Source organism: Tripterygium wilfordii, chromosome 22 (genome assembly GCF_013401445.1).
Source record: "Tripterygium wilfordii isolate XIE 37 chromosome 22, ASM1340144v1, whole genome shotgun sequence".
Classification (NCBI taxonomy): Eukaryota; Viridiplantae; Streptophyta; class Magnoliopsida; order Celastrales; family Celastraceae; genus Tripterygium; species Tripterygium wilfordii.
Window position 1 is genome coordinate 1,163,143 of NC_052253.1, and position 18,114 is coordinate 1,181,256.

The window sequence follows — 18,114 nt, forward strand, 5'->3', positions numbered from 1 at the left end:
TATGATATTATTATCAGTTAAAAAAATTTACTTATTCTTTTTACTATAATTTTACTAGATTCGCATCCTTCCAAGTTCTCAGGCCTTTATAGGGTGTGTTTGGTGGGGTGTTATCTAGGGCGAGCCTGTTTTTCCAAACCTCCCCACCAAACACCTAAAAAAGTGGGGCGTTACTTTTCGTAAAACAGAACGGTAACGTCTCAAAACAACCGTATGTAGTTTTTTGGTGTGGGCCTCATCCCAAAAAGCTCCAAACCTTTTTTTAAAATCTATTTTTTGTGGGACCCACGTCTTTTGTCTTTTAATATAATAAATAAAATCTATTTTAATGTGGGTCCCATGCTTTTTACCTTAATATTTTTAATTTAAAATTTTCTACCTTAATTATTTTATATGTTAATATTATACATATTTTTTCATATATAAATATTACAAACTTTTTAATAAAAATTATGCTTAAGCTTAATTACTTTAATTTATCAAATTATAAATTGCTTATTTTTAATTTTTAATAAATAAAATTTATTTTTTAAAAATATTTAAATTAAAAAAAAAAAAACCAAATATATTTTACATAACTTAATCGCTTACCGCTTAACACAATTAAGAGTACTACCAAATACCTCATAGTTTATTTCAAAACTTTAAGCTCAGTTTTTTTTTAAAGAATTTAACTGTTAACGTTGAAATCCACACAACCGCTCAGTCAAACATAATCCTGATCTCTCCACCAGTCTTTGGCAAAATTGGTGTTCCCTTGCCAAAAAGAATTTGTTCAAAAAAATCGCTTTTCGTTTTCCAGTGGCGTTTACACACGTCAGGGGGACAAAGTAGAGGGTGGTAGCTATGCTACAATTCTGTCGAGTCAAAAGTTTTATTAAGAGTAAATGTAAGAAAAAAGAAGATGATAATTGACTACACCAAATTTGTGTTTAAAATTTTCACCAAAAAATCTAAATACGCTAGTGATTAGTTCGTGCATTTAAAAATTAGCTGTTTGATTGGAAGAGCGGATCCGCTCTGCCAAACAACATATAAATATTAACGAATCCGCTAGAAAAAAGAAGCTCCCGTAAACTCCCTACGAGAGCTTCTTTCGAGAGTTGCAGGGTATTTTTTTTAAAGAAATTTAAGTGGGCCCACGTTAAATGCTGTGTTCACGTGGGGCTATTATGAATATTTATAATACTTTAAGTGAGTTTCAAGTGAAATAGTTTATATTTAGTTAAATAAAATAAAATAGAATAATAATGAAAATATTTATTAATATTGATATAAAAAAAATCATAATTTAAATATTATTGATGTTTTTCTCAAAAAGAAATTATTGTTATAAAAAATTATTAGATTAAATTTAATAACAAATTTTAATATAAAAATCATAAAATATAATATTATAAAATACTTTACTTTAACAGTTTTTCCGCTAATGTCAATTTTTTGTTCACCAAACACCTCATAGTATTTTACACAACTTTAAACTCAATTTTTTTTTCCACAACTTTTTCGTTAGTATTGAAAATAACTTTTCCGCTCTACCGAACAGAGCTACAGAGCTTCTAGCTTATTTCTATAAATCACTGTAGCGCATAAGCTTTTCCTCATATATTTTTCAATTATAATTTCCGTCAAATTTAAAAGTATCTTCAAATACCTAATGATTTATAAATCAGTTTATTTTTAATAATTTATAAGTTAACTTAATTTTAGTTTCTTTTTAATAAGTTATAAACTATTTTATTTTTTTCCAAAGATAAACTCTACCGTACCAAATGGAGCCTAGTCGTAGTACATATTGTTTTTTTTATTTTTATTTTTTAAATTTGGGCGACATTAAAAAATTGTAAAAATAAATATGATATTATAATTAATAAGAGAGAGAAAGCGCTTTTGAGAGTAGAAAAAGAACGGGGCCTAACTTTTCCTTTAGCTAATGAAAGGGACAGGGGCCCACACATCCCCACAAACACACATGACTTGCCCTTTATTTGCACTTTTTATCAGCTGATGCCATATTTTCCATATTTATTTATTACATACAAACCCACCCACCCAATGTCTATCTCTCTCTCTGTTCTTCCTTCCACACACAAAGCCTGTGTGTGAGAGAGATTCTCGAAGCCTCTTCTCTTCTAGGGTTCCTTCGCTTCTAATAATTACCTTTTCAAAGTTTTATCTCAAGCTCTTTCCCGATCTCGGTGATTCCTCTTCACTCTTTTTCTTTTCTTTTTTCAGTAAATTTTTTAATATAATTTTTTAATGCAGTTTGGTCTTGTTTGTTTGTAGATTAATGGGAAGGTTCTTGATAGTTGAATTTTTTTTTTGATTTAGATTTAGATTTTGTCTCATAAAACTTGTTTGCTGATTTTACCTGGTTAGTGAGAAATGGATCCTCTCTTCTTTTGTTTTGATTTGAGGATTACGAAGTTGATTGCGTGATGTGTTTGGTTGTAGTTGTGCATTTTTCGTTTTGTAGTTTATGTGATTGTAAGATTGATGTAGTTCAGTTCTGTTACTGTTTTTGAGCTTGATTTCTGTGTTAATCTTCTCATCTGAATCTTTCTTTTATTTCACCTTTTGTTGCTGTGGTAGAGGTTGATTCTGATATAGAAATCGTACTTCTGCTAAAAGGTGTTACAGATTTGGAAAGTATCTCAGATTCGCTTCTTTTTTTTTTCCTGTAATTTTTTTTATCCGCCACTTTTTGAGTTGATGTAGTAGTACTGCTTGTCGACGACTGGACGCACAGATCACCTTGAGTAACTGATATGGAATTATTATCGTCCTTGTGCGTCTCTCGTGTGAAGACCCTTTTAGCACTTTGTTCTTTTTTTTGTTCTGGAGCTACAAAATTTGAAGCACACATCCGAATATTGCTTGTATATAGATTTTGCAATACCATTTATCAAATGTATAAAAAATAATTAATCGATTTATATTTTTTGTATTTTGATATGCCAAATATTTTTCTGAGATGTGAAAGGGATTTGATTTTGTAGCGTTATTTTTGAAGGTATCAGTCATACTAAGTGGAATTTCGTCCAGTCCAAGAAGCTATTCTCCGTTGCTGAGGTGCTAGTTGGTTAGATATACTTACAGGATATTGGATTTGTTTCGGGGGGAAGTTCATCTGAAAATGGGTTATATGTGTGATTTCTGCGGAGATCAAAGGTCGATGGTCTATTGCCGATCTGATGCTGCTTGCTTGTGTTTATCATGTGACCGTAATGTTCACTCTGCTAATGCTCTTTCTAAGCGTCATTCAAGAACACTCGTATGTGAAAGATGCAGTTCGCAACCAGCAGTAGTTAGATGTGCTGAAGAGAGGGTCTCTCTGTGTCAGAACTGTGATTGGATTGGTCATGCCTCGTCCGCCTCGACTTCAACTCATAAGAGACATGCAATCAATTGTTACTCTGGCTGTCCATCTGCCACAGAACTTTCTTCAATATGGTCTTTTTTTGGTGAATCGACTTGCGAGCAGGAGATGGGTTTAATGAGCATTGCCGATAGTAGTGCAAGAAATACATTGGGGGCTGCAGAAAATGCAGTCAGGCAAAACATGCCTAGTACTGAGGTGAATGATGTGTCTGAAATTGATAGGTCAGGTGCTTGGGTTGGAAACTCTTCAACACCTCAACTTAGCTCCAAACCATGTGCCCCACCAGCTGGATCTACAAATCCACTGTTGCCCAAGGTATATGTTATTTTGGAGTATATGTTGTCTCTAAAGCCTATTTAAATCTATTTGGATAGCGAATCTCAGGTTTCTAGGATCTGAATTTAATGGAGTGCACCTTTAATAACCGAATAGCTTTGTAGTCTTCTGGCAATATGGCCCTGTCTATTGAGCTCTCATTTGGTAGGCTTTTAAGAGTCACTCGGGATAAGTTTTATCCAATATGACGTCTTTTGCAACCCAAGAATGGCATTTATGTAATTTCATTTTTAATCCTATGTAGTTCCTATGAAGTCGTTTTTCTTCTAATTTTATCCCGTGGTTGAAAGACAAGAAAGAGGAAAGGTACGATGGGGAAGATCAAAAAAGCATAAAAGAACATAGGATGCATAGTTCCTCCGATCCTCGTTTTGATATTAACTAGTGCTAAGGGCAGAATAAGATAGTAGTTGTCTAGTGGTTACCACGATTCTCTCCTATCTGAGCTGTTATACTACACTCCTAATGGGGCTTCTATAAATTGTTGGAGAATGCTATTTATGGTAATAGTCTGCAAAATGTAAAAGTACTCCAAAGGAAAAAAAAAATGGGGGAAATAAAAACCTCTTATGTTTACTGTCAAAGATGATTGTAAAAATTTTACATTTATGAAATGCAGTTATACTGTCCTGGAACTAAAGGTCCTGCATTCTGTGAAGATGATATTTATGAAGATTTCAATATGGATGAAATGGATTTGAACATTGAAAACTATGAAGAACTTTTTGGTGTAACTCTCAATCACTCGGAAGAGCTCTTTGAGAATGGGGGGATTGATAGCTTATTTGGGGCAAAGGACATGTCTGGTGCTGATTCCAACTGTCAGGGTGCTGTGGCCGCTGAGGTTCTTTCAAATCATTTTGTCTTGGATTGCTATTACATGACATTTCTCATTTTGTTTTTTCGTTAACTTTAAACTTTGTAAAATTCGTACTTGCAAAATTTATTTATGGTCAGGTCTACGTGTTCTTCTCCAGGGATCATCTGTTGGAGTGGTCAGTGCAATACATCCAGCATGCAGCAATGCAGCATCCGCTGATTCCATGGTGAGTTCAAAAACAGAACCAATCCTTTGTTTGCCAGGAAGGCAAGGTCCCACAAGCCTTTCATTTTCTGGCCTTACTGGAGAGAATAGTGCTGGAGATTATCAAGATTGTGGGGCATCTTCAATGCTCCTTATGGGAGAGCCTCCATGGTGTTCTCCAGGCCGGGAGAGTTCCTTCCCATCAGCAAGTCGTAGTAATGCAGTAATGCGCTACAAGGAGAAGAAGAAGGCACGAAAGTAAGTATAGCTCAATTTGTTGGTAATACAGTGGTCAATGATGCAGTGGGACTAATATGATGAATTATGTTCAAATTGACAGCGTTCAATTTATTGTTGCTCTACCTCTTTATGTTTTCTTGCTATGCCCTTACTCTTTGTGTGTTTGATTCCTTTTCACTCTCCTCTCATGTCTATTCAATTTTTAGTGTTTCTTGTTGCTTATCCATTTGTGCTTAACTGAGCTCCTATTTGTCTTGATAGGTTTGAGAAAACAGTGAGGTATGCCTCCCGGAAAGCGAGGGCTGATGTGAGAAAGCGTGTGAAGGGGCGTTTTATTAAAGCTGGTGATGCTTACGACTATGACCCATTGACCCAAACCAGCAGTTACTGAGTGAAAATTTTCACCATTCTTTTGAGAGAAGCAACTAAGCATTTTGATGTTTAGTGGGAAAGATTTGGTGATTATAACCTCAAAACTGGCTGAAATTGGTTCGTTATTTCCCTGTGCAATGACGAGCTATCATGAATGTCACAGGGCACGACGGTTTTATTAGGAGAGAAAGGTAAATGTAAAAAGGCTGGTTTCTGAAGCTTCACCAATAAAGTGTAGGTGCAGAGATCTGATTCTCAGCTCAACATAAAAATATTGATGGATTGTGATACCATCGAGCACGATAGATCCCCTTGTCGTCAAGCTATGGAGCTTCATCTGATTCTCGTTCGACTGCTTTTGAGAAGGCTTGATGTGCATCTTCCCAGGTTGATGCTTGATGTTAGTTATTAATCTATTTCTTTCTGCTCGAATTGGAAGGAAAAGCAATGGCATGATGGATTCCCAAACCAGGTTACTGCATGGTCTAGGATTCTAACCCTTATTGCCCCCACTAAGCCCCAAAAAAATGAGAGACCCCTTCATTTGTATATAACACAGGATCTATATATTACTTGTAGTTGTTGTAGTTTTCTTCTTGAATATTTGTTGACATGTATAGCACAAAGCAGTTGTGTGTGCATTTAAAGAATGGCAGATTTGCAGTATCCTAGATATAAAATAGGTGATGCCGTGATGTTACGATTTCTTTCTTCGCCTTTTATATCCTATCCCCATGTCCCTGAGGCCTCAAGAATCAAGATGTCAAGATGTGCATGTCCACAGCAATGCATTCAACGGCCAACGATGATCAATCTTTTATCTTTCAATCATCAACATGTAAGTTACAACACTATAATACCCTGATATAATCTCTGTTTCAATGGCTGCTAACTCTCGAGTTCTTCTTATAATACTTGCCGACACAGGTGGATGACCATTTAGTAGGGATGAATTGTTCTTGTATGCATTGAAAAGGATCTATGCGGTCGCAGTCATGATATCTTTTAGCTTGAATACATTATATAATTAGACAAAGAAAGAAAGCATCCTACAGATGCGGCGTAACTTAACAATCAGTCCTCATCCGATCCACTATCTTCTGACATGCCTCCAACAGCATCGGCCTCATTAGTCTCCTGCATATTTTGCAAAAGAAAGGTTATTTGGGACATCCAACATGAAAAAAGCAAGAAAAACAAAACTTATGTGCATAATGCAAAGCCACTGCATTCAAGTGAGGGAGAGGAACAAAAAAAGGGCTAGTGTAAAATCCTAGCCTGTTTTCACTATAAACAAGAAAGCAATGGGGAGTCTCCACATTGAGCCCATCCATGCTCAAACTCAGAATATGCCTACCACCCGCAACCCACCACTATAAGTCAAAATCCAAGTTGCACCAGGACTCCGAACCCAAGATTTAGAGTTCGCATCCTTTTCATACCACCTGGCTACCCTCGTTCATAAAATCCTGGCCTTATTGACACCAATTCTCAATAAAGCAACTTTTTGGTGATCAACAACAGGCTAGCATAGTTAAAAAGAATTACGATAACATTATAGCAATGAAGTTTTAGAGAGGTTTCACATTCCAGAAAACAATAACAGCAGAAAGATTAAAAAAAAAAAAACATTTAAAGCTGAAAATCACGGACAATTTGTTTTTATAGCATAATGTGATGAATTACATTTCCCATCTGTACAACGTTAAAATTTGACATAAGAATATTTTGAATTATTAAATCAAGTGATATTACTGACAGCCTTAAAACTGATTATAGCATAATGTGATGAATTACATTTCATATCCAAAGATTATTAGTGAAGTTGTTATTTCAATTACCAATACTTCAATCAATCAAATCAATATTGAATTAATTAATTAAATAAAATAGGCAACAGCACAATGCCTCACAATTACATAATTGTAAAAAGCTTCACCTGCATCTTATCCCAATCCTTCAATTTAGGATTTGTTAACAAGTAATTGTCACGTAATGGAGCCCAAGAGGGCCCTTCACTGTCTTTTGGGCCTGAAAATGTATCAACCTGCATGACGTAAAGTCATCAAGTTATTCAACTTTGTAACTACAGAAACAACCAGAAACATATTTTAAGCTCAAAATTTTCAAGCACGCTGTCCAATAGTAATAATTATGAAATCAGATAATGACTCTAAACCTTTCTTTAGTTGTCAAGAAAAGTCTGTAGGTAAGAGGTTTCTAGTTCTAGAACTGTAAGCAACTCAAGAACTATGTTTAGTTTATGACTATAGTAAGTGTACAAAACTAACATAATTCACTTATGATGCAACTTCATAACTACTACACAATAAGATGTGAAGAAAATATCCCATGTAGTTAATGAGTAAGAGGTAGGTCAGTCTCTCTTGACAATTGAACATAAAAGAAATTCGAAAAGGGAAACCTCCTTACGGGAACCAGAAAGGGAACCTTTCCTTCGTCATTCCCTTCCCTTTCCTAATGAGTCCAAAAGAACTATGGACGATGTTGATTTGGCACGTGATTTCATAATAAGGAACACAAAATTTAGGGTTGAAGCGAGTTTATCACATATCTTTCATCATAGATTACGAAAGACAAGGCATCGCACCCACCACATCACACTGGAAGGATCTGTAAACAACATCCAGAATGTAGGAATGTGAATATAGGGCAAAGAAATTACCAACCTTAGCACCCACTGGCAATGATTTCTTGCCCAACTCCGAGAAGAAGGCTTCCTTCCTTCGCTTCTTTATCACTGGAAGAGTATAAAAACATCAGAGCAGAGCTGAGAATGGTTAGCAAACAAAGTTAAAGAAAAATGTCGTCCCATAAATGATACAAAAATGCATGGGTTTAGACTCTTCTCAAAAAGAGTCAACACTATTCATAAGCTAGAAGAGAATTGAAACTCCACACTAATTCTCAAGATACTTCCAAGTCAACAGCGATGCTTGGATGCTACCCATTTACGTGTAATAAAACATAAAGTTGCTGATGATAGAAAATTGAAAAAATAAAGATGAAGCATTTCACAAATAATCTCACCCTCTTCATAAAAATCTGAGGATGCTGATTCATAGAATAAACTAGGGAAAATAACGTAAGTTTCTGGAGGTTGTGAAGAGTGAAATAGACATTTCACTGCATTCCGGGTATATATAAACCTTTGAGAAGGCCACACAAAGAAACTGAAAAATAAAGAAAATTACAAGTAAAAAAGGCTAGTTTCTTTTCTTCTTTTTTTCATTTAAATGTCCAAGGAGACAAGATCAAACAGAACAGATGTGACATCGGTGTCAATACAATTTTAAACAGGACGATCAATAAGTTTGAACAAATAACATCTTAGAAAACTATTGTACAAAAGGTGCAAGCACTATCCATATCAAACTAAGGATTGGAATACAACTAAAATAATCATATAGTCAGTCCCAAACATACTTTCAACCAACGAAAATTGCACTCCAAAAGGAAAACTCGGCAAAGAAAAGCAGTAATTAAAAAAAAAAAAGAAAAAAGAGGAACGGAGTATAACAGAATCAATCAGTCTACCTTTGGCATCTTTGGACCTTGAAGGATCCAATCCCTTTTGCGCACTTTGTGCCTTGTTGACCTATGCAGGGCGGTAAAAGTTTGCATGAGCAACAACTCTAACAAATTAATCACAAACTTAAAGCTGAAATGACCATGACAAGAACACAAAACTTACAGCGTTGAACAACTTGACCACTGAAACTCCACCATTAAACGCCAAAAACAAACTGCATCAATATGTGAAGCAGTGCAACATATATAAATCCAGCAATGGAAACAAAACACAGTACCTCCTTTAGTAGCAACACCAATAAGAAACTTGTCGTGCGCGTCCAAGTAATTAGCAGGTTTCACATGCCCCTTCTCTCCTACCTATTATATCAATGGCCACAAACAAAACTACTTACATATTGCTCCCAAATTATAAACCCCATAATGAAACAAAACAATGACATTAAAATACCATTTGTCTCTGCTTCCTGGCCTCTCCTTTAACCTTTTTTTCAGCTTCCTCCTGAGCTAGCTTCTCCACCACCAGCTTCTTATGTGCTGATAAAACTGGTCCCTACAAAACCAGTTCAATATTCAACACAGAACTTCAAATTAAACGAAAAGCAATGATATCCAGCACAAACCTACAAACGAAAAGCAATAATAACCAGCTTCACTCACCAGTGAATCATCAGATACACTCTTCTTTAAAATACTCTTGAAAGCCATCTTGAAAGCTCTACAACCCTCTGCCAGCTTAATGATTCCAGGCATGATTTCTCCGTCTTCTTCATCACCAGAACCTTCAAATTCCTTAGCCATATCAACATCACTATCATCGTCATTTACAGAAGCAGCTCCTGCATTATTTTTCTCTCCAACCGTGGCCGCAGATCCATAACGGTTCCTCTTCTCACCATCATCATCCGAATCGGAATTGTAATCTCGTGCACGCTTTTTGAACATCTTCTCCATTCTCTTGTCGACTTTAAAACTCCGCCGTGGGGCAGCCATGTCGCGTTTTTGCTTCTTATTTGACTTGAAACCTTTCATTCCCCTTTCTCTCCTCGTCTTACGGACCACCGCCGCCTTTTCCACCCGAGTTTCCTCGGCCATGATTGATTGCGATCACCAATCACACACGAAGCTCTCAACTGAATAGGGTTCTTCTCCTTAAACCCTAACAACACCACCGCCCCTTTTCGAACCTCCATAATGACATTATCCGCCTTACTTATCTGACCTGCAAAACGGGGCCTAACAGTCTAAGGCCCATAACATGATCCAATTAATATGAGCCCAAAAAACTAGATGGGCCAAGTACAAACCCATAACCAGTAAGGGCCTAACAGGTAACAGAGAGGAGGCCCAATAATCGACCCAATTTAAACGAGGGCTGGTCGATCTATATAAAGCGGAATTCACGTTGAAGAAAAGACAAAATGTATGGCCTTTTCAGAAAGAGAAAGGAGACGGACCGAACTGGAGCCCATGAAGATGACGACTCCAGAGCAGCCGCTACAGGTGCTTATAAGGTTCCATCCAGTTAGAGATGGACACGTATTCGGCGACATATGGGTCGGCACGTGAAATTTATGCTGCACCATATCCATGTGGGACAGTTTTATTTTTTATTTTTTATTTGAATATCATGAAATTTGACGATTATTCAAAAACGATCAAGTTGATCAAGTAGTCTTCGAGTTATTAAAGATGATGTTGCCTATTTTGCTTTGTTTTTTCCTTTATTTGACTTGAAAATTAAACAATGCTCCCTTTGCTCTAATATTTTTAAGGAAATGAAAAATGTTAAAGACTCGAGTGTTCTTTGTTTTAACTAACCGAGGTAATGATCCGTGTGAAATTGTGAACCTCACATATCCCACGTAATCCGTGTGATATTGTGTGCGTCTATCTCAATATTTAAGATAATTGAAATTAAAAAAAACAATGAGATCCGTAAAACTATTATTAAATAAATAATTGATTTTTTTTATTCCACGTAATATTTTTTAATATTTCTGAACATTTTGACGCGGGTCTAAACACAAGTTGTCTTGTACGTCAATTTTCTTGTTGGTGTGCTGAAATTTAATCGACTAACGTTAGAAGATTGGAAAAAAAATAAAGTAGTGTGGTCCTAGATAGAAAACAACACAAAGGGCTGGCATAGACCACGATAAATTTGGGTGCTGGGGTCTTGAGAAGATAACTTATAATATTAGACCTCCTAGCCATTAATGGCTACTTTAGGTTAGTCAGGCAATAAGAGACAAATTGAAGTCCACATCCTCTCCCCTACCTAGTTGGTCGTATCAAGGCAATACAATTTATGATATTGATACATATCCATTAATCAAATGCACCCAATTCCCAATATTGTCGTGAATCACGAATAACTCAGATTGTATTTATGTGTGCAATATTTCTGATTTATAGAAGTCTTCGGTTCGAGCTTCACTCATCCATTTCTATATGCTAAAAAAAATCCCAATATTGCCAATCCAGTATCTAAGTTAGCTTAAGTTTATAAAACTCAAATCCTGGTTTCATCTGTGTACTGTTTGCTAGTTAACCTAACCGTTGATTTCTTGCGACTCATGAGCACACAACTGTCAAGAAAGAAGAGTCTATCAAAAACACCTCATTTTGATGGCTTGGTCTCTCTACATTTGTGTATGTACAACAACCACTCCATATATATGTTGGATACTCAAACACGAATAATGAGCTAATATCTTATAACGGATTTATATAACCTAATCAAGTGATATATAAGTAAATACTTTACACCTCTTATACAATGATGCATATAAATAAAGTATTGAAGTACAAAAATAAAAAATAACCAAACGACCGAATAATATAATATCCTTGTTTGGGGGGTTTAGCGTAATCGTTTGTGCCACTTTGATTTCCCAAATATGCATTTTCTTGTACCAATAATAATAGTCTATGAAAAATAATTTGAATCCGTTAAAATATAATCAAATCTAATACATTTTATTCCAATACGATTCAATTCAGTATTGTCTAGTCATATCCAATCTTGTGTCCCAAATAAAATCTTAGGGTCTAGGACGGTCAAATTTAATACTATAAATTTGATTAGTTTTTCAAACTTAATTTGGTTGAGTTAGTTAACTCGTTGCAATTTGCAACTACACTACAAACTACATACCTAAATGATCAGGGTAAAGAATTAAATTTTGGGTCCGTTGATGTAAGGGGAAAGTATGGCTAAATAAAAGAGATTGAAATAATTTGTTCCAAGGTTGAGAAGCAAACGAATACCTTCATTAGAAGTCATTATAATTTTAATCACATTCAATTTATTTACGAATTTGGAAAAAATTGTGTGAACTCCACACTGATAAACATATCGAACATCTATGATACTATAGAGGAACTACAATAACTTCTCTTACAAGAGACTTTGCCAAAAACAAAAGGACCGACAAAGGAAGAATTGATGATATAAAGTAACCATGGTTAGTAGCTGATAGACTACAATAAACACAGAAGACTGATCATGGTTAAGGAGCCATGGGTTTTGTTCCAGAGCTATTATATATACAAGATCGACAGAGACCAAGCAGCGGCCATCATCGAGTCCAAAAGATCATACAACAGGATACAGCTTCATACAATCATACATATGTGGGTTTTCTGTGTCTGTTGATCGATCCTATGTTTTTCTTGTTGGACCCGTCTCCCTGAGAGCGGAAGCAAAGCAAAGTAGAGCTAAGTTGTGTCGTGTACGTATCTCTCACGCTACTTTGTTTTTGTTGCAGACGAAATTCCCTGTTTCTATGATTTGGTCCTCTCTTTATTGGGTGCTCTTATAAATTTCATCTTCGGCTTCTTCTTTTTTTATCTGTTAGATCTTATCTTCTAGTGTATATTCTATTTCTTCTTCTTGTTTTCTTTCATTTTTTGTTGGAAATATAAGTTAATTGGGCATTACCAAGGCCTGAATTTGGCTGGATCTTGATTGAATGCTTTTCCTTTCTTGCATTGACATACATCAGTGTAAATTTATGAATATTATGGATTTTTAGGTATTGGGTTGTTTGATTTGGCTCAACTATCAGTAGGGTTTTGTTGCTTTGTTCTGGAGATTTTGTGCCGATCCCCAAAGTTGACACTTTTGAAAAACTTAATATTTTCTACTGCCATGTAAAAGGTTGTCTTGATTGATCAATTATGTTGTAATATCTCCATGTTTGTAGAGTCAAGTTTAATCAGCTTTACTCTTTATGGTTGATAATTGTACAATTTTTGTTTCCAACTTCTGTGTGATGATCTAATTCTCTTGTAATGAATTTCAGGATTCCTCTGCTTGGCTTCTCTTTACATTGTTAGTTGGACAAATTTGAATCAAGAAATGGGTCTCTCTAGCCTTCCTGCTCCATCTGAAGGAGTTCTATGTGTATTGCTGGTAAACACTGCACTGTCTATCTCAATAGTTAAAGCCATAGTCCGATCAATCCTTCACGTTGTGGGCATCCGTCTCTCCTCATCGTCACAATCACCTCCTCCATCAGATTACCCTGCAAGCCTTGTAGAACCAATTGGGTTTTGTATGAGTTCCTCTTCTGATAGTTATGTTGAGGAGTTTCGGAGTATGAACCCAGCAGTTCGATTTGACTCTGTTTGTAGTTGCAGGTGGCCTGAACATGAATGCTCGGTTTGCTTGAATCAATTTGATCCGGAATCGGAAATAAACCGGCTGTCGTGTGGCCATTTCTTTCATAAGGTTTGTCTGGAGAGGTGGTTGAATTACTCCAACATTACATGCCCTATGTGCAGGACTCCTTTGATGCCCGAGCTAGAGCCGTCTTGCTTTTGGTGAAACGTTTAGGACCTCGGAGTCTGATGAAATTCTCCTTGTACAGAATGTAGTGTACATATGTTCACATGAATGAATCCGTTATGGGGGTATGTTTATGCCCGAGTTTACGCTTGATGTATTGACGGGTGCCCCTGATAGATCAAGATTGTGTGTACATATTTTGAGGTATATAATCCTTCTGGATCTGACTTTGTTCATAAACATCCATGTTAATGTGTTGGAAATGAATACTGCGAATCACACTGAAAATATAGCTACCAGGATCTTTCCATTTGATGGTACATCAGAGAGTTTTAAGTTTTCATGTTTTTTGATGTGATTTCATGGCTTTATTGTCATATTTTGAGCTTGATTTTTATGCCATTACATCTTGGTAGGGTTTGAAATTTATTTCATGAGAACAAAAGTGGTCTCTGGCTGAGATTTGGCTGGCCTTTCCATCTGCTCAGGTTTTACAGTCTTAAGCCGATCAAGCAGTTGACCAAACTGTAATATTGGTCTATAGAGATAATAAGCATATTGAGTGGTCCTCGACTCCTTGTGGTGGGTTGAGGTCATACTCCTTGTGGTGGGTTGAGGTCATGCAGTATCAGTCATTACAGTTCTAATCATAGATGTCCAATCTATTGTAGGGTTCAAACAATTTTTTTGAATTTGATAAAGAGACTAGACGGCTGTTATTAAAACTGCAGTGACTTCTACTGCAATCCTCCTCCCTTATTACTAAGGTGAATATCTCCAGACAAAGCTAACTTCACTGTAGAATATGTGGTTGTGGCAGCACAGGCTGCCTGATTTGTGTCCCATAATGAAGACACTCTTTTAGCTAGACAGGGACTCATCTAAATGCCCCAAAAGAAGGTGGTTGCACAAAAGCCAGAAGGGGGTTGATGCCAAGAATTTACTAGTCTAGTAACTAGTAGGTTTCATGACACTTGAGCTCTAGAAGTGTTAACTTTCTTTGAACCCTATCAGGTTTCTTCTGTCCAACAGAGAGATTTTTATTGTAAACACTGTATTATTTGATTATATTTAGATCTTTTAAGGTTTCAGCTAAGGAGGTTTCCTAATCCTTGTAGCTTGCTCAAAGGCAGAGGAAGTCTTAATTTGTTTAGGCTCTGAACCCTTCCATTCCCCAAAAAATATACCAAAACTGAATGACAAGTGGTTAAAGACTTTCTTCAAGTACAAAACTGAATAATACTACATAATTAATCACAAATTGTGACAGAAAGCTACAATTTCTAGGGGAATGGTGACATAGGTAAAAATAGACATTGACAAAAACCAATGTAGCAACAACAGAACTCTAAAACTCGTGTGCAAGGATTAACTTGCAGCAGTGCTGCAAGTGTTAATACCGTCTTTGCAATCATTTGTAAGATCGTTGAAAGTCTCGATCTGTTTCTTCCCTCGCAGGAATACTTCTGTATCAACGGACACCCTCATGTATCCATCAAATTCAACAGGAACACCATTGTTAAGCTTAGTCGTCTCCGAATACCACTCTGTGTCCCCCTCCCAAAGATCTTTGTATTCATCGAGAAAATGAGTAGAGTACTTGTCTTTCAGAGGGTCAAAGAAAGATGCATCAGGTTCATTTGTTGCAATGTATAAATTCCTCCCGTCTTCTATCTTCTCCGACAACGTTGAGAGAAGTGCATTAGGCGAAGTATCAGCATCAAGATTCGGCCACAGCTCTTTGTTTCTTGCCTTTTCCCCCCTCTCAATGTGAACAGAGTCATAATCCCAGTTCAGCCTTGCAGCAATTGAAGACACAATGTCCATCAATCGCCTAGATTTCCATATCAGATGCCATGGCCTTTGAACAACAGATTCTGTTTCCCCTTCACACACTCTATACCAGTAATTATCTGGCTCAACAGAACCAAACTTCCTCATGATCAGAGTATCCTTCACGTCAGCAAGCTTCATGGGAGTGATCCTGAAATCCTCCACAAGATGAAGACTCAATCCATCTTTCTTCTGCCACTTACTCCAATCTGACCAGAACTGACCTTGGTCCAACACTGATGCTGTCTCTTTCAAATGCTCAAAATCGAAGTAAAACCTGAAATCCTTCCCTTCCTCATCCTGACTTGATGAAGTGTAAATTGAAGACAAACAAATAGTCAAATCCATAACCAATGTGCGGTTCAAATATTGCGCTTCACCCAGAGCACACAAGAAACTCCACAAGTAATGGTTCATGCTCTTACATCTATCTCCACCACCAGTATAAATCAAATACTTCTCATGACCAAACGATTTCTCGGATTCAACCACAGGAAGTGCATCATTCACAGTCTCCCCAACAACAGGCAACTGAGATGCTTGTTGCTGCAGGGCAGCAGGAGTTTTCTCAAACCCAGGCTTCTCTTTCTTCTTCCTCTTTCTCGCATTCACACCCGAATGGTACTCCCCAATGCTCTCCACGCTATAGGTGCAATTCTCCGACCTAGATATAACAAACCGTCTATAGTCCTTATAAAAGGCAGCTGCCTTCCCTTCCTTAGGCCTAAATCGCCATGCCATATCACATGTATTATCACTAGACCCACGATTGGGCTTCCCAAACCGGTAAAAGTGAATATCCTTAAACTCTTCTATGGCCTTCCTCATCATCAAATGGAACACCTCTGGATCTCTACAGCCAATTGGGTCATCCATCTTGTTTGCACACTCATTTGGTGTGGCAGTTTCAAGATTACTACTCTCTGGGTTTTCAACAACATCAGTGATGTTGATGAAAGTGTTAAACGCGGTCTGATTTGGGGCCATGAAATCCTCTCCCGTCTTGACAACAGTGTCATCGGATTTGAAGGTGGCATTGGACGTGGAAGTGAGGAATGTGGTCATTTTGGTCGATGGGTGAAAGAGGGGATCCTCCGGCTCGTATGTGGCGGCGATAAAGGTGAAAATTAGGACAAGCAAAACAAACAAAGTGAAACTGAGATTGCCAATCAGGGCCATAGCGTTCTGACCCAAATTTTCAGGCCCGAAGCTTCCAGTTCGCGAGGTCCTGGACTGCCCCCACATAGCGATTTCCTCACAGATTTATAAAAAAAAAATACACTGCTACTAAAATGCAGAGAACTACAAATGGGGAAGGAAAATTAGGGGTTTTAGATCGGGAGAAGAGAAGGGTGTGAGTGGGTCTATAGATCTTGAAAGTAAACGAGTGAATTTATAGAAAGATGAAGAACATAACCACAAATAGAAATCGAAATGGAATAAAGATGAGAAGAGTAAAAGATACCTAGTTCTTTCAAGCACGCTCAGCTCGTCAGAGCCATTGAGAGGAAGCTACCACCACTCACTGGTTCTTTCTTTGCTACCGAGAATAGTAGACACAAGATTTTCTGTAATTGATTTGTGCAGAGGGGGTAATGATGTAATGAACTACAAGCGTGTATGTTAAAGTCAACCAGGAGGCGCAATGCTCCTAGCGCATTGTGATGTTGCCACGTTTAACGTGAGAGACGAGGACGATGATGAGCAGTGTTTGGATACTGTGGGCCCCTTTTCTGTTTTAGAGAGGCTGACTTTGACTTCTTTGTTGCCCCAACACACAGATGACAGATCTGAGTAACACTCACGCACGTGACGTGACACACCGACAGACAGTGGCAAATATGTAATTAGAAAACATGGAAGATGCAGGCCCAGCCCAGCAATATGTAGGCGCAGCCCAGGAACTTATACGGGTCTGATGAAGTCTCTGTACAAACTCGATTCAGACTTCCAATAGACGGTAGGGAAATTTATTTTACAGGAGACAGGACCGAATAATGCCGGCGGGCAAACTCAGAGCGAGTCTTTGCCGACGACTTTCTGACAACCTTCGGAATATCTCTGACAGCTTCAATTTGGGTCTGCAGATCTCCATTGATTAGTTTGCTCGATAGTTTCATTATTCGGGTCTGCTTTTGGTGGTTCCATGTCTTCTTCGTCTGCAGCTACACTCGTTCCTGTGCTTTCATCGTCTTGTTATTGTTGTCCCGTTCTCTCTCACTCTCGATCTTCCCTCTCGCGAGGGTTTGGTAGCTCTCTCCCTCGAATGAAATACTGTTTGACCTTTTTAACCTTTGCGTACTCTGTTACTAACTGCTTTAACAGTGAATGGGAGGGAAATTATTTATTTATTTTTAAAGTAACCGAAAACAATCGGCAGACGGCTCTTTGGACAATCCATACAAACTCATCTCGGGTCACACTATATACACGTGCAAACCCGTTTGATAGGTTCATTGGTTCAAGGTCCAAGTCTCTTGGAAATAAGTAATAGAATCGAACTCTTCATCTCGGACGAATTTTTTACGTCCTAAATCTCAACAGATAGCTAGATAAGTTATAGCCAACCTTTTGAAATTA

At 37.3% G+C, this 18,114-nt stretch overlaps 4 protein-coding genes across 8 annotated transcripts; 2 read left to right on the forward strand and 2 right to left on the reverse strand.

The window, feature by feature from the left end:
- The first annotated feature begins 2,043 nt into the window (after window positions 1-2,043).
- On the forward strand, window positions 2,044-6,025 carry LOC119991318 (zinc finger protein CONSTANS-LIKE 9-like). 3 transcript variants are annotated; one of them, XM_038837662.1, is made up of 5 exons: window positions 2,044-2,198; window positions 3,014-3,697; window positions 4,338-4,562; window positions 4,696-5,000; window positions 5,244-6,025. In XM_038837662.1, exons 2-5 carry the CDS (start codon window positions 3,137-3,139, stop codon window positions 5,371-5,373), a joined length of 1,221 nt encoding a protein of 406 aa, XP_038693590.1. In that variant the 5' UTR covers window positions 2,044-2,198; window positions 3,014-3,136; the 3' UTR covers window positions 5,374-6,025. The 3 variants fall into 3 exon arrangements, with proteins under 3 accessions (XP_038693590.1, XP_038693592.1, XP_038693591.1); XM_038837664.1 differs by having other exon boundaries at window positions 3,021-3,697; XM_038837663.1 differs by having other exon boundaries at window positions 2,045-2,198; window positions 3,000-3,697.
- Window positions 6,026-6,221: 196 nt separating this feature from the next.
- LOC119991319 (RRP15-like protein) lies at window positions 6,222-10,087 on the reverse strand. Its single transcript, XM_038837665.1, has 8 exons — window positions 9,567-10,087; window positions 9,358-9,459; window positions 9,185-9,266; window positions 9,070-9,089; window positions 8,913-8,973; window positions 8,045-8,115; window positions 7,294-7,401; window positions 6,222-6,491 (listed from the first exon to the last, which is right to left on the reverse strand). Exons 1-8 carry the CDS (start codon window positions 9,999-10,001, stop codon window positions 6,429-6,431), a joined length of 942 nt encoding a protein of 313 aa, XP_038693593.1. The 5' UTR covers window positions 10,002-10,087; the 3' UTR covers window positions 6,222-6,428.
- Window positions 10,088-12,464: 2,377 nt separating this feature from the next.
- LOC119992309 (probable E3 ubiquitin-protein ligase XERICO) lies at window positions 12,465-14,021 on the forward strand. 3 transcript variants are annotated; one of them, XM_038839021.1, is made up of 2 exons: window positions 12,465-12,643; window positions 13,217-14,021. In XM_038839021.1, the coding sequence occupies exon 2, from the start codon at window positions 13,273-13,275 to the stop codon at window positions 13,738-13,740; it is 468 nt and encodes a 155-aa protein (XP_038694949.1). In that variant the 5' UTR covers window positions 12,465-12,643; window positions 13,217-13,272; the 3' UTR covers window positions 13,741-14,021. The 3 variants fall into 3 exon arrangements, with proteins under 3 accessions (XP_038694949.1, XP_038694950.1, XP_038694951.1); XM_038839022.1 differs by lacking the exon at window positions 12,465-12,643 and adding an exon at window positions 12,791-13,071; XM_038839023.1 differs by lacking the exon at window positions 12,465-12,643 and adding an exon at window positions 12,791-12,946.
- An 814-nt stretch (window positions 14,022-14,835) lies between these two features.
- LOC119991805 lies at window positions 14,836-17,118 on the reverse strand. Its single transcript, XM_038838280.1, has one exon. The coding sequence runs from the start codon at window positions 16,777-16,779 to the stop codon at window positions 15,070-15,072; it is 1,710 nt and encodes a 569-aa protein (XP_038694208.1). The 5' UTR covers window positions 16,780-17,118; the 3' UTR covers window positions 14,836-15,069.
- Between the last annotated feature and the right edge of the window lie 996 nt (window positions 17,119-18,114).